This window comes from Chaetomium tenue, assembly GCF_020726465.1.
Source record: "Chaetomium tenue strain MPI-SDFR-AT-0079 chromosome Unknown F5144scaffold_1, whole genome shotgun sequence".
In the NCBI taxonomy this organism is placed as follows: Eukaryota; Fungi; Ascomycota; class Sordariomycetes; order Sordariales; family Chaetomiaceae; genus Chaetomium; species Chaetomium tenue.
Window position 1 is genome coordinate 1659221 of NW_027117329.1, and position 14297 is coordinate 1673517.

Sequence of the window (14297 nt, forward strand, 5' to 3'; positions counted from 1 at the left end):
GCAGCGCAAGCTTTGCATGAACCGCTGTGGCTGTCTGCACGGGGTGCAGGACCAGTGCCAGTGGTGGCAGAGACCGCGGCGCAGAAACCCACGACCTTGCATGTCTTAGCACGCGGCGGTATACCCACATCCCCAGATCACGGATCGTACATGTCTGCACGGCGTGCTGCAAGTGAGGTTAGTTGGACGACTGCCATAGTTATTTCCTTTTCCTTCCCACAACGCCTCCTTCAACGGCGCAGGCGCAAGCACAACAAGAACTCCACAGTCTCACGGAAACGACCGGGAGAATTCCGAAGGACCTCTTCTCCCGGCCAGGTCGTGCGAAGCGAGCGAGCAGAGACGCCCGCCGAGGCGACACTGGAAGCACGAGAGCGGCGCATTGGCTCGGAGTCGCTATAGCCGGGGGGTTAATGGGGGTAACATGGATTCCATGGCATGCATGGAGGGAAACGGGAAACGGGAAACGGGAAACGGCAAGGCATGAGAAACACCGGCAGTGTCAGTGCTAGTTAATGTCGACGTCGATCATAGCGCACAGTCCCCAGAACCCTGTGGTTCGAGACCAACGGGAAACCCCTCTGATCTCGGGCCTCACTCAGGGTGACAATGTCGAGTTTGACGCTTTTGCGAAAAGGAAACGGAGGGAGCCGTCGAGTCCCTTCCAGTGGGCGGGCCCCCAAAATGCCCTCAGCGATGTGACGCTGAAAGGTCTCACAGAGCCACTGCTATTGCCACTACAACCACGGAGAAACCCGTCGCTTGGTCGCACAGTGAAATCTTTCTCTTGGGGCTTGTTCTCATCCATTGAGAGTGCAAACTCGGTGTGGTGAGAGTGAGATATGAGACCCCTGGATACGAGAGGGCGAAGGAAGGCTTTGCCTCCTCGGTTCCAGCAACCGGCAAACAAACATTGATGCTCAAGAGAAAAGGGGGATCTGTGGGCAAACACCCAATGCAACGGGTTGGTTCTCTGAAATGCATTGTTTTCGGGGAATTGGTGATTGACAAGCAAAATTCAGGCAGAAGTGGACTGTGCCTCGATCTCATGTGACTTCGCGCCTGTGTCTGTGCAGGAACGTGAGACGGTTGCCCGGTGGCCACACGCGAGTCGTGCCTTCCAACCGCGTGGTGGAGTGGTTGCCGCTCCTACCACTTGAGGTCTTTGTTGTTGGTTTTGGAAAATGACTCGCCAAAATTTGATCAAGATGGAAATTCGATTTTGGGAACATCATTAATCGTAATATTTTCCCACCATGCCACCATGCCACCACCAACACCAAACCTACCACCGCCGGCAAAGCCACGATACAGCCGCAGCTTCGATCCGTGGAATTCGGTATCAACAGGCCACCAGCGCGCTGAAACGACTGGACCCCAAGGATGGCGGGAATCACGGAATCTAAAAATGAACAGCCAGTTCCGCGGCGGGAACTCGGGCGGTCCGCGCATGTCGGACACGGTCGGCGTCGGGTCCGAAGATTTTGACGACCGTCTGGGCATGTTCGTACCGAAGGAGGTCCGGGCCCGCGCCGTGAGCAGCGTTGCCGACATGCTGCGCAAACCGGGATCCATGCGGGCCCCATCGCGGCCCTCTTCTTCGTCTGCCGTCTCCCATCGCCCCTCTCTATCCCTAGAAATAGGGCGGGGAGACACAGGAGACAACAAAACCGACGCCGGGTTGGCCGCTGAGGAGAAGCCAATTTTAGCCCATGGGGCCAGGGATGAGGCGGGTGAGGAGGACAACTCGGGGCGGACCCAGGGGCGCAAGATCTTCGATGGCCTGGTCATCTACGTCAACGGCAGCACCCACCCGCTCGTGTCCGACATCAAGCTCAAGCATCTGGTCTCCGAGCATGGGGCGCGCATGTCGCTCCACCTCGGTCGCCGCCAGGTTACCCACGTTATCCTGGGAAAGCCGTCCGGCCCGAACGGAGGTGCCGGCGGTGGGTTGGCGGGCGGCAAGTTGGAGAGGGAGATTCGGCGGGTTGGCGGTTGCGGCATCAAGTTTGTCGGTGTCGAATGGTAGGTTTGCATGATACGCCCACCCTCTCCTCTCCCACTTCTTTGTCCCCTTCGGCGACCCCGTATGTCTCGGATCGCATGGATACTGTGCAGAACCAGCTGGGTGACTGACCACGGTACGCTCAACCAGGGTGCTGGAAAGCATCAAAGCCGGCAAGCGACTTCCCGAGGCGCGGTTCGCCAATCTCAAAATCGCCGCTCGGCGCCAGCAGAGTGTTCTCGGAGCCTTCTCGAAGGCCGACGGGAGCACGCTGCAGCCAGCCGCCGACACCCCTGGAAGCTAACACACCGCCCCTTACTACACGTCTACTTTTCTTTCTCTTCTCACTTCTCTCATTCTCCCCCCCTTGTTTTTGGGATCGCTATGACTACGGTCGGGACGTGGGACAAGGCTATCGTGTAAGGGGCTGTCTTGTTTGCTACGGCCACGTTTAACTGCAGCATATATTGCCTTGCATAGGAGCGCACGTCTGGATAGGCTTGCTGGGTTTGGGTCACACGATGAAACGGGGCGCTTGACGGGTATTTGCATCACGACGTCGCATTTGCATTTGCACTCTACATTTGGGGGGTCAGACAGACAGGCGCTAGGAATGGCTTGCATAACTTGTGCTTCTCAGAGTTCAAGATCCGCCGTGTCTCACACTGTTGGTTGGTTGGGCGTTTGTTTACTTTGGCTTTTGTGTTCTCGTGGGCGATTCTGAGAGGAATTGCCCCTTGGCCTTGGCCCCCCGGGACTCTCACACGTCGACAACACGTAGGGTAGTTGAATGGATATCGACACATGTTGGATTGTCAATGGAGGAATCGCACATCCTCTGGGAGTGACATCCACAATGCTCAATACCCGCCCCTTGGCCGACAACGCATCTCACGCGACCGGGTCCGCCTCGTCAATGCTATCTATGTCTCGGCTTTAGACGCTGGTGTTCCTTTCCAGCCTGTCCATGGTTACCCAGACGAACCCAGAACGTTCGAGTCGGTGCAATCCTTCTCTGCAGGGCGTCGTCGGACAATTTCCCTCCCCGGCCGCTCGGCCACTCCCTGTCAGCACACGACTCTCGGGTCTCACGCACGCCATTGCACCCGCACTATCGAGATGGGGTCTAGGCGGTCGTGCTTGTGCTGTGTTACATCCCGCCGCCTTTCCCTTTCCCTCTCCCTCTCCTTCCTCTCCCCGTCCACCACCGGCGGGCGGGACCCCTATTCCTGGGGCCGCTCGTTCTCCCAACCTCGCCCCTTTTCCCGCCTCGTCCTACCCGAGCATCCATCGTGCCATCTCCAGTCGGTCGCTGAACAACACCCTCACCTTCCAGACCCCAGCTAGCCCCCACGCCACCGCCAATCACTGCCCCCTTCTCTCGCCATATACCTCTATCTCAAACTGGACTATCTCCCACCGCGTGTCACGACGGCGCCGACACCGAACGGGATATGGCGGGAGAGCTGGGGAGGAATAGACTAACAACAGACCGTCGTCGTACCTTGTACCCGCCGCCTACCGCCAAGCCTCGTGATGGACAGGCTTGTCCTCCCTAGATCAGTCTGCCGCCCGCCAGCCCGCCCGTCTACTGTGTGGGGTTTCTGGCTAGCTGGCTAGTGAGAGAGCCCGGGTTGCAAGCGCATCATCTAGCGTCCGATCCGCTTCCCTGTACATACCCCGTGCGTGCTCGCCTCCTTCGTCGGTATGGCATGCATGGTATGGTGGTCGGGCATGGCGAAGGGGGGACGGGGAGGGTATCTGCGTCTCTATTTGGTTGTGGTTTATCTATCTAAGTAGGTATGTGTTTGGTTGGGTTGGTTTCGTTGCGTTAATGTTGGTGTTGGTCAGCGTTGTGTTGTGTCTAACGGTTGGGTCCCAACAGCCCGTCTCGCAGCCCGAGAGCCCAGCGAGTGGCGTTTGTGTATGGGAGAGGGCTATAAATTTGAGGCTGGCGTTATGATGTTCAAGCTTCCTCAGGGGAGCTGATTTCCCCGTCCGGCAGCAAGCCAACGGTGTATTTGCCGGTGAATATCAAAATGAATACATCCCACCCCTAAAGGACAGCCCGGGGTCCCCTCCACCGCTGATCCCTGCGGAAGATACGGGCAAAGGCCATGGTATGGAGATAGACAACACGGCACCCGCCAGGCGTCGTTATTCGGTGTGATGTGGTGTGGTAACGAGCTGCCTGATACTGGCACCAGAAATCCCCAACCATCCCTTAAACCGAGCAATAAAGAACTCCTAAACATCGCCGCTCACGAAGTGTATATAAATCAATGATGGTCCCCTCGCGATGAGATGCGTATAGTCCAACCGAGATGGTCGATGAGCCCAGCTGCACATAGCGTGGACGGATGCAGTGAATAAGACACAGTTTCGGGCCAAACTAGCTAGGATTGCTATATTAAGTTATTTCCTATTCCTTGTGTTAGTGCTAAAGCAGGGGACAAGGTACACCTGTTCGTACATAGGATACTCTTCATTCCTGCTCAGAAGTCAAATCCAGGGTGAAGCAAGTCCATTAGGGGTATCAACCCAGAGAACATACAGGAAACAGAATAATAACAACGGTATAGGCACATCTCTGCCAGGGCCCTTCAAAAATACCAGAACCCCTTTATTTGTACACTATTTTATATAACTACCCAGGCGAGGGTGCAGCCATCCAGACAGCACGGGGGGCAATAAACCAAGATTCAGTTCGCGCAGTTACGAAATCGACTCTGGATATAATCCTACACCCCTAGTACCCTGCCCATATTTCGTTTCCTATTAATATCATAGCAGAAAAGCAGCAGAGTTGACTCTTGTGTTTAAGAAGTACCCTCCCAAAAATCCCACCGCGAACCGTCTTGTAACCAAGAACCATCCCACGCCACCATTCAAACAAACCATCACCATCTACCCCTAGCCCGCTGCCTTCAAATCTTAAACCCCAACCCACCCCTCAAAGCTTCGCCCTCCCCTCCACCGCGCCATGCCTCCCACCCTTACCCAACCCCTCAAAATACCCCCTCACCGCCTCCCTCGCAACCCCCACCACCGCGACATCCTCCACCGTCGACGGCACAGCTACCTCGCGGTCAAACTCGCCATGCACGCCATTCTCGAGCAGCTCCCTAAGCACGCGGCGCAGCGTCTTGCCCGAGCGCGTCTTGGGGATCATGCCCTTGCCGCGGATCATGCCGCCCAGGCTGGCGATGGGGCCGACTTGGGAGCGCACGAGTTTCTGGATCTCGGCGAAGAGCTGGGCGTCGGTATTGGTGTCTTCAGGGGGGGAGGTGGTGGTGACGACAAAGGCGAAGGGCATCTGGCCCTTGAGGGCGTCTGGGATGCCGACGACGCAGGCTTCTGTGACGAGCGGGTGGGAGGTGATGGCCTGCTCGAGGGCGCCGGTGCTGAGGCGGTGGGCGGCGACGTTGATTATGTCGTCTGTGTTCGTGTTTGTGAGTGGGGGTTCAAAAAGGGGGTGTGGTGGGTAGGGGAGTGTGTTTACCTGTTCGCGCCATGATGTGGATGTAGCCCCTCTCGTCAATCCACCCGGCGTCACCGGTGTCAATCCATTTACTATCGAATCGCTTCAAGTAGCTCTTGTAGAACCTCTCTTCGTCTTCCCAGAGCGTACGGAAGGCGGTAGGAGCAAGGGGGAGAGCCAGGACGATGTTGCCCATCTTGCCGCGTTTGATCTCGCGGCCTTCGTCGTCGACAACCCTGCGGTTGGTTAGTACCGATTATTGATAAATATGCCGAGGAGAAGCCTACCTCACGTCAAACCCGGGCATCGCCTTGCCTGCGCTCCCGGGCTTGATGTCTAGGGGAGGCTGTTCCTCTTTCATACCGGTCTGCCGGCACTTGCCAGCATAAGGCACCAGCGCAATGCCAGAGATTGGTGAGCCGGACTCTGATGACCACCAGTTGTCGACCACGTTTGCATTATCGGCCGCGTATTTCTTGAGCAAATCCTGATACATGGTAATGATTGCCGGCTCTGATCGCTCGCCGGCGAGGAATAGAGCTCTGAGACTCTTCAGTCCTCCGCGCTCTCCAGTGCGCGTGAAGTGCAGGTTGTCTGGATCATCCTTACGAATGGCGCGCAAGGCGGTTGGCGCCGTGAACATGGCGTTGATTTTGTACTCCTCAACCAGGCGCCAAAAAGCGGATGCGTCGGGAGTACCGACGGGCTTGCCCTCGTAGAGAACCGTGGCGGCACCAGTGAGGAGAGGCCCGTAGAGCGTGTAGCTATGAGACACAACCCAGCCAATGTCGCTGAAACAGCCCATCTAAAAGTGTCAGTGGTAAATCACACGGCGAAGTTCAAGGAGATAGCTTACCACATCGCCCGGCCCGTGGATGCCAAACAAATAGGAGATAGTCAGGTGAAGGCCAACCGCGTGGCCACCGGCCTCTCTCAGTACACCTTTCGGCAGACCAGTTGTGCCGCTGGTATAGATGATGTAGATAGGATCCGTTGACTTGACAGGCACACACTCGGCCCTCTTATTACGGGCTCGGGCGCTCTTTGCTAAGTGCTGCCACTTCCTCTCGCCCTCCAATTTGCGGGTAGGGCGCCAAAGGAGCTGTTCACGTTGCCTAATTATGGTTAGACAGTGATGCAACGGAAAACACCTGGGGTACTTGCCAGATGATGGTCTTCGACGGTTTCCAAGGCGATATGCGGACAGCCTCCTCGATGAAGTCGCGGTACGGAATGGGTGGTTTGTTGCCGTCGATGCCACATGAAGCCGTGAGGATGGCAACAGGCCGTGACGCCTCGATGCGTTGGGCGAGTGCACCAGCAGCGAATCCTCCGAATACGACTGCATGGATAGCACCCAGACGGTTGATAGCAAGGATGCCGATTAGAGCCGCGGGGATCATAGGCACTGAGCGCGTCAGTCTCGGGTTTACAACATGATAGGCGGAAGAGACCTACTGTAGACAAGCACGACATCCCCCTTTTTGACGCCCTCCTCCTGCAGGGCCGCGGCAAAGACCTCGACCTCATCTAGTAGCTGGCTGTAGGTGATGCGCTGTTTCGTGTTGGTAACGGGGCTGTCGTAGAGAATGGCCGGGTCATCACCGCGGCCGGCAAGGACGTGCCGGTCAACACAGTTGTAGCATGTTGATATCTCACCGTCAGGGAACCACTCCCAGTGGCCATGCGTGTCGCCCGTTTTGAGAGTCTTGGTTGTCCTCCGAAGGGCAGATGAGGGTTTCTTGTGCCAGTATAGTTGCTCAGCCTGGTGACCCCAGAAACTCTCAGGATCGTTGAGAGAACGATGGTGCGCTAGGTCCTGGGGGTGGTCCATGAATGCAAACTCTCTGTATACTTGGGATCAAGCGGTCAGACGGTGTGTGGGTGAGTGTTGCTGTCACTTGGATGGATGGCATGTGGCGGTGTAATTGTGACTAGAAGGATACATGTAACAAGCAAACATGTAGAAAGGATGAACGCTGCTTGTGGTTTCTCTACCCGAACTTTATAATTCCTCTTGTCGGCACGTCAGCATCGGCAATCGCCCAGACGGATACTCGCTCGGGTTGTCATTGCAACCGCGGCGACTCCCGTAACGTTCCGTTACCCCGACCTCTGGGGTTAGTTGGGCCTGGGGTTCGGCTGGGCTCCGGGGGATCGGCGCTGAGATGGGGACGATTGGCCGCCTGGGTTACGTTGTGTCACAATTGGTTCTCGGAAAGATGGAATCCAATACTTCCATATGCTTTCTTGCATGTGCTGTAGATACCAACCTGAGCTGGATCTGATTTTTTTTTTTGGCCTCGTTGGTTTTCGTAAAGTGTACGGAGGAGAGATGGAAGGCTGGATCGCAATTGCTCGGGATGGGAGAAAGCTGCCTGTTGGCAGGTGCTTCGGTTGCTCCTGCTATTTCCAGAAGAAATGTTGCATGCTGGCATTGAGGTCAGGGTCTTGAAGTCAAGGCTACTGAAATAACACCCGACATTATCTTCAATTTGGCTCAAGAGTTCTTGTTGCTCGAGGAGCGAGCGGCCCTTCTTAACCGTGGACGACACTCGACGCCGCTCAATTCTCGAGCAAGGCAAACCCCGACAGACGATTAAATCCCAGGTTTTGCGAAACAGCACCCTTCATTCCGAGCACCAACCTTCAACTGGCGTTGTTAAAAAGTGAGGGTTTCAGGGCAGTTCACACAGTATCGTTATGAGAAGAGGAAGAAGCCGTCGCCACGCGCTCTGGTCAATCTCGCTTACAACCACAGCGCCGCCCGTGCCCCCGGATTCCAGGGAAGACAAGCTCTCAGGGGAGGATGCTACGAGTTCAAGGCGCATTGGATACACGAGTTTGAGTGATGTCAAAACAAACAATAAACTAAAATGCGGCGTTACATGAAAACGAGACGGGTGGCTGCGGTGAAAGTTGACCCAAATTGGATCTCGATAATGAGATCAGGCTTAAGCAAACGAACAGCAAAAGTCACAGTACTGATGGGTGTGTTCCTCCCTCCGTTATCCCCGTCCCCAGAAACGGGTGCTCCCGAAACAGCGTGTGGAATGCTCAAAGCTCTGCTCTGGGCCGTCCCGGATTCCCGGATGGGAAAGAACAAGCTTAAAAGGGCCTTCTCGAAACTGGATCAACGACAGCCGAGTTGATTACGATGGCATGGATGACAACAGCACAGCACGCACATCGGCAAAGTGATCACCAAGGTTGGAGTACTACGAACAAAACATTAAGCGTCTTCACAAAAGAAAATAGCCGTCGATGTACATCGAGAACGAATCCCGACAAGATGATAAGAGGTTGAAAAGTGTCGGTATTTGCCAAAGAGGAACACAATTCAAAGAAGCCATCCACACTTCAGCAGGAGCGACCCTAACTGAGAGCAGAGAATCGATACAGGAACCCATCCGCCAAACCGGAGAGGGAATCCCGCGAACCCAGCCAACAACATCCACCATCCAACACTACCATCCACTCAACCAACAACAACCCAACCCCTATCTCGGCGTCCCCATCTTCCCCCATCATGAGCAACCAACAGTCAACTCTCAGACCCCCCTAAAACCCCTCTCCAAAAGAGAAAAGGAGCTTAGAGCACGAAAGCAGCCAGGCCGAGGACACCCGCAAGGGCGCCGCCGGAGAGGGCAACAGCGCGGCCGGCACCGGCAGTCTCAATGGGCGGGGAGGTGGCGGTGGTGGTGGGGACCGGGACGGGGGGGAGGGAGACGGTGCCGACCGGGGTGGAGACAGCCGGGGGAGCGGCCGAAGTGCTGTTGTGGTAGGCGGGGGGGCTGGGGTTGGGTTAGTTTTTTGTTTTGTTTTTGTTGAGTGGTTGTTGGGAGAGGGGCTTACCAGTTGTTGCAGACGACCGAGGAGATGGTGGTCACGGGCACCTTGATGGTGCAGGGGCAGTCGGAGATGGTCAGGGTGGTGGCCTCGGTGACGGTGTAGGTGTTCTCGCCGTGGGTGATGGTGGTGGGGCCGGGGCAGTAGGTGGTGACGGCGGTGACGACCTCGGTGGTGTAGACGACGGTCTCGTTCTTGAAGGCCATGGCGCCAGCGGCGAGGGCGAGGACGGCAGCGAACTTCATTTTGACGGTTTTGTTTTGGGGTATTAAATTATGTACTCGACGAGTATTTTCCGTTTGCGGGAGGTTGTCGTAGAGGCTTGAAGCACGAATGCTTTTAGGCGTTGGATTAACGAATGGAATTGACTAAAAAGTCGGGTTGCGTAGAGAGCGTGGTGGGTGAGGAGAGGAAGGAAACGGATGCAAGGATGCACGAGCGGAACTGGTGTTTTTAAAAGACCTCAGCAGGCGAGCGACCTGACCGACCAGACCAGCACCACCCCCCAAAGCACACGGCAACCGGCGAGATGGCATCCTGGTCAACTCGCGCCGGTTGCCGCCCCTTGTCCCCGGCGCGGCCATCCAATTTTGCTGATGCTTCCATCCGAAAATGGTCAAATCACAGCTGCTGCAGGGATGAGAGAAGGGGAGGGTGGGCCCAGATGGCAGCGTGCCAGCCAACAGGAGCGGTCTGCTCGCCGTGCCCAGAAGACCGACAATTTCCTGGCTCGGGGGTGACAGGGATCACGGAGGATCTCGAAGACAACGTTGTGTGTCTCCGCCATTTGGTGCATCTCCTGTTCTCCTGAGTCGGTCGAGTCACCTAGGATATCTACCATTCAATTAAAAATGGGAGACCTACACAGAATGCATTGCCTCATACACGATATATTTGAGGCTCAATGGAAATGTAGAGGTCGTGGAACTGACTGGTCCAGTGACCTCTGCGGTGTTTGTGAGCGAAAAATACATAGGAAGACTGCAACCCTAGCCGCGTACCTGCATCGGCCCTGGCGTGTGCCTGGCCACCAACGGTTGGATTGCTCCGCATGCAAGGTACGCGCCAAACTGGGCTCATTTCCACGATTGCCTAGACCGGGCTTCCAGGCCCGTGAGCACGGCAAATTGCCCAAAAGGAGGTCAACCGAGCAAGCGTCTGTTCGCTATCAATCATCCCATCATTCCATCGGCCGATTAGTTTGCAGACCAACCAGCAAACAGCGGTCGCTACGTCCCGTCACAACCAATTGCGACTCTGGTCTGGTGGTATCGAGCACGCTCTTGTGTAGCTGAGCTGGCGTCGGTGGAGTATTATTCCTCGTATCGATTCAATTCATCTCCCATGTGCCAGCGCATTGCTGTTCGGTTAATCACTCTCTTCCAAGCATGGAATCTATTGCCTCAATATCTGCAAGCCACCGGGGTCACCCAAATCATTCGGGGCCTCTCCCCAAACCCTCCTTGATGTAATCTCTCTGGGCAGAGTGCCGAGTTGGTTATTTGCAGTTTGTAAAGATTCGCGTGCCATCTTGATCTTAGACCGTTCACCCCTTGACCGAATCCCTCGCTTCTGGGCCTAGGCCTGCCGATCGTTAGCAGATCATTGACTTGCCGAACCCAGATCGGGCAATTCCCAAAGCCTGGGAGATGTTGCGATCTGATCGGATTTACCGACGACCAGGCGGAGAGCTCGGCCGGGCTTCATAGGAGGGACGACGACCAGATTATAGATGGACTTTGTAACCCCGAGTTACGAGTAGAATTAGAACTGGGACTACCTGACATGGCTATGACTACCTACCTACCTTGGTTGGCAGTGTGCCAAAGCTACTGAGGCTGCCTTAGGTTCGTGAACCACAAGTTTGATGTCATGCGGAGCAGATGGGGATGGCTTCATTATCGATAAAATAAAAACACCAGGTATAATAAGATAACCAATGCAGAGCTATAGCTTTTACAATAAAGATATGAATCGCCGCGTTAAAAGTCCGCGAGATCCGAATAACACGCTGCCGTGCACCCTCCTTTTTTGTCCCGAGCCCGAAAACCGGGCCCCGGGCGCTCCGGGTTTTGGTGGGCCGGCCGGGCCAGATAACGTCATCAGATCCCTCGGCTTGCACCGCTCCGCATTCGTCTGAACCCCGCCATCCCAGATCTCCCCGACCCGTCCTCCGTCTCAACTCTTTATAGGCCAGATTGAAATTTACTTAGTTACTCCAAAACCAGAACACCCCTTTCCACGGCATACACAGTAACCCCTCAACAACACCACTAACACAATGGCGTCTGTCATGAAAGCCGTCGGTACGTCGCGTTCCCCCCCTCTAGCCCATCCCACCACCAACAAACACTCACTCACCCCCCCAAACCAGACATCCAAAACGGCTCCGGCCCCGCCACCGCCCTCTTCCTCAACCCCTCCACCCCCCTCCCCACCCCCGCCCCCGGCCAAGCCCTCATCAAAATCCGTGCCTTCGGCCTCAACCGCATGGACCTGATCCAGCGCGAAGGGCACTACCCCCTCCTCCCGCAAGCCCCCAGCACCCTCGGCGTCGAATTCAGCGGCACCATCGCCTCCCTCGGCCCTGTCTCCACCACAAACCCAGTGGGGAAGGAGGAATTCCAACCCGGCGACGCGGTCTTCGGCCTGGCCTACGGCGGCGCCTACGCCGAGTACATCGCCGTGTCGACGCGCATGCTGCTGCGCAAGCCGGCGCACCTGTCGTGGGAGGCGGCGGCGGGGATTCCGGAGACGTGGATCACGGCGACGCAGGCGCTGCATTTTGTGTTGGGGGGTGTGGAACGCGAGGGGGGAGGGGGTGAGAGTGGGGAGGGAGGGGAGAAGAAGAGTGTGCTGTGGCATGCGGGCGCGTCCGGGGTTTCGATCGCGGGGATTCAGTTATCGCGGTTGGCGGGCGCGAGGGAGGTGTTTGCCACGGCGGGGACAAAGGGGAAGTGTCGGTTTGTGGAGGGGGAGTTGGGGGCGGATTTGGCGGTGAATTATAAGGAGAGGGATTGGGTGAAGGAGATGTTGGAGAGGACTGGGGGGAGGGGGGTGGATTTGGTGGTGGACTTTGTTGGGGGGGATTACTTCCAGAAGAACCTGGATGTGGTGGCCAGGGATGGGCGGATTTGCATGCTGGGCTTGATGGGCGGTGCGGTAGCTGAGAATGTGAACATTGGGAAGTTGCTTTACAAGAGGGCTCGGGTCGAGGGGAGCACCTTGCGGAGCCGGGACGAGGAGTACCAGGGGAGGTTGAGAGACAAGCTGGAGGAGTATTTGCCCAAGTTCGAGAGCGGGGAGCTCAAGGTGCTGATCGATACCGTCTTGCCGTGGGAGGACATTGTCAAGGCGCACCAGCTGTTGGAGGAGAACAAGACCATGGGCAAGATCATCTGCACCATTTCGTAACATTTAGAAACAAGAAACAATAAGCAAGACATGATACCCGCCTGCCCATGGAACCCTCAACCGGAACGCCTGGTATGATGCTAGTTCGTTTAATGCTCGTTGATCCATTTCAGCATCTGATCGAACGCAGTGACCTGTGCGGACTTGATGTTGGCGTCCTCATAATCTCCCACAACGGCGAAGCCTGTTTCTCGTTAGCAGAGTCCTCCCACACGAAACATTGATATGCACTCACCATGCGGCACACCCGGGTAAACCTGCACCTCGTGTTCGACTCCATTCTCACTCATGTACTCCTCTCCCGCAATCCTCACCTCGTCCGGAAACATCGGGTCGTTCTCCACACAAACCACACTTAGCGGCGCCTTTAACCCGACAAAGTCAGTCTTCGACACCAGCGTCGCATGCGCCAACGCGCCCGCCTTGATCTGCGGCGGGACGGTCGCCGGCTGGTTCGCCTCCTCATCCCCCTTTTGCCCCTGTCCCTGGCCCTTCCCGGCCCGTTCCGCAGCCAGCAACAAGATATACCTGGCCCCAAAGCAGTACCCCACCGCGTACACCCCTCCGCCGTGCGAGACGGCATCAGCAAACTCGTCCCGCGCGCCCTCGAGCACCCGCTCCAGGATCGGCATCACCTTCTCCTCGGTGTGGCGCGCCAGCCACATGTCGATCAGGAAGCTCTTGGCCGTCTCGACGGCCTTGATCTTGAAGGTGTCGAGGAAGGAACCCGTCGAGGCCTCGGCGGCGACCTCGGCGGCCGCGGTGCTGTTGGGCGCCGGGTCGCCCCCGAACAGGTCCGGCATGACGACCACGTACCCTTCGGTCGCGAAGCGGTCCGCTTGGATCTGGTTGTTGATGCTGTGCAGGCCGGTGCCGCCTGTTAAGAGGAGTAGTAACTTGGAGGGTGTGTGTGGGTAGTCGGCGGGCTTGGAGATGTAGACCTGCACGAAAGGGTGTTAGTTGAGTCCGGGAGGTGTGGGGCGGACCAAAGGGGGGACTAACATCGACATCATTCAGCTTGGTGATTTCTCCCGTGGAAGACTGGCCGGCGGGGGTTGGGCGGTTAGATGTGCAGTGATCGCTCAAAGTCGGGGTTGCAGGCGCGGGAACGGGAGCGGCGGGAGCAGCAGTAGCAGCAGGAGACTCATCGCTGGGAGAGGGTGTGTTGGTTTCCTGCGCATCGCTCTCGGGAGCTCTGGTCGCCAGCTCGGTGTCCGTCATGGTGGAATTGATTTGGAAAGGGAAGGAATCGCGGTAGGTTGAATCGTTGGGGACGGAGATCAAAGAAGAGGGATTGCGCAATGTGGTGAAGTTGGACGGGATCAAGGATGACGACGTTAGGAGGTCCCAGACATGGGAACCTCGAAGGCCAACTGGAAGCTGTGCCTCGTATCAAAGAGCAGCCCCTCAGCGAGTCCCGAACCCCACCAACAACAAGGGTTAGGGTTGATCAAGTCTTAAAACCGTTGCTTGGCGGTTTGTCGTTTTTTGCATGCTTCTGAGCGCCTTCTTGCGCATTGAGAAAAAAGGACTTGGTCAATAAGGAGA

At 56.5% G+C, this 14297-nt stretch overlaps 5 protein-coding genes across 5 annotated transcripts; 2 read left to right on the plus strand and 3 right to left on the minus strand.

Moving 5' to 3' along the window:
• Window positions 1–1157: 1157 nt before the first annotated feature.
• Window positions 1158–2316, plus strand: F5144DRAFT_21640 (uncharacterized protein). Its single transcript, XM_066783103.1, has 2 exons — window positions 1158–2025; window positions 2156–2316. The coding sequence occupies exons 1-2, from the start codon at window positions 1265–1267 to the stop codon at window positions 2307–2309; spliced, it is 915 nt and encodes a 304-aa protein (XP_066648065.1). The 5' UTR covers window positions 1158–1264; the 3' UTR covers window positions 2310–2316.
• Window positions 2317–4958: 2642 nt separating this feature from the next.
• F5144DRAFT_588420 (uncharacterized protein) lies at window positions 4959–7320 on the minus strand (the record flags this gene model as incomplete). The annotated part of the gene is made up of 6 exons (XM_066789924.1): window positions 4959–5443; window positions 5508–5722; window positions 5774–6291; window positions 6343–6588; window positions 6647–6894; window positions 6945–7320. 6 exons carry the CDS (start codon window positions 7318–7320, stop codon window positions 4959–4961), a joined length of 2088 nt encoding a protein of 695 aa, XP_066648066.1.
• A 1758-nt stretch (window positions 7321–9078) lies between these two features.
• Window positions 9079–9580, minus strand: F5144DRAFT_597300 (uncharacterized protein; the record flags this gene model as incomplete). Its single annotated transcript, XM_066790861.1, has 2 exons — window positions 9079–9280; window positions 9342–9580. 2 exons carry the CDS (start codon window positions 9578–9580, stop codon window positions 9079–9081), a joined length of 441 nt encoding a protein of 146 aa, XP_066648067.1.
• Window positions 9581–11616: 2036 nt separating this feature from the next.
• Window positions 11617–12749, plus strand: F5144DRAFT_597301 (uncharacterized protein; the record flags this gene model as incomplete). Its single annotated transcript, XM_066790862.1, has 2 exons — window positions 11617–11641; window positions 11710–12749. The coding sequence occupies 2 exons, from the start codon at window positions 11617–11619 to the stop codon at window positions 12747–12749; spliced, it is 1065 nt and encodes a 354-aa protein (XP_066648068.1).
• F5144DRAFT_616851 (Alpha/Beta hydrolase protein) lies at window positions 12730–14120 on the minus strand. Its single transcript, XM_066791860.1, has 3 exons — window positions 13752–14120; window positions 12985–13690; window positions 12730–12933 (listed from the first exon to the last, which is right to left on the minus strand). The coding sequence occupies exons 1-3, from the start codon at window positions 13968–13970 to the stop codon at window positions 12839–12841; spliced, it is 1020 nt and encodes a 339-aa protein (XP_066648069.1). The 5' UTR covers window positions 13971–14120; the 3' UTR covers window positions 12730–12838.
• Window positions 14121–14297: the final 177 nt, after the last annotated feature.

What these genes read in the sequence shown, in the direction of transcription:
- F5144DRAFT_21640 (XM_066783103.1), top strand. Translation starts at nt 1,265, where the DNA reads ATGCCACCACCAACACCAAACCTACCACCGCCGGCAAAGCCACGATAC. An exon ending in AAGTTTGTCGGTGTCGAATG is followed by an intron (nt 2,026 to 2,155) that starts GTAGGTTTGCAT and finishes ACGCTCAACCAG; the next exon opens with GGTGCTGGAAAGCATCAAAG.
- F5144DRAFT_616851 (XM_066791860.1), bottom strand. Translation starts at nt 13,970, where the DNA reads ATGACGGACACCGAGCTGGCGACCAGAGCTCCCGAGAGCGATGCGCAG. An exon ending in CCAAGCTGAATGATGTCGAT is followed by an intron (nt 13,691 to 13,751) that starts GTTAGTCCCCCC and finishes CCTTTCGTGCAG; the next exon opens with GTCTACATCTCCAAGCCCGC. An exon ending in TTACCCGGGTGTGCCGCATG is followed by an intron (nt 12,934 to 12,984) that starts GTGAGTGCATAT and finishes AACGAGAAACAG; the next exon opens with GCTTCGCCGTTGTGGGAGAT.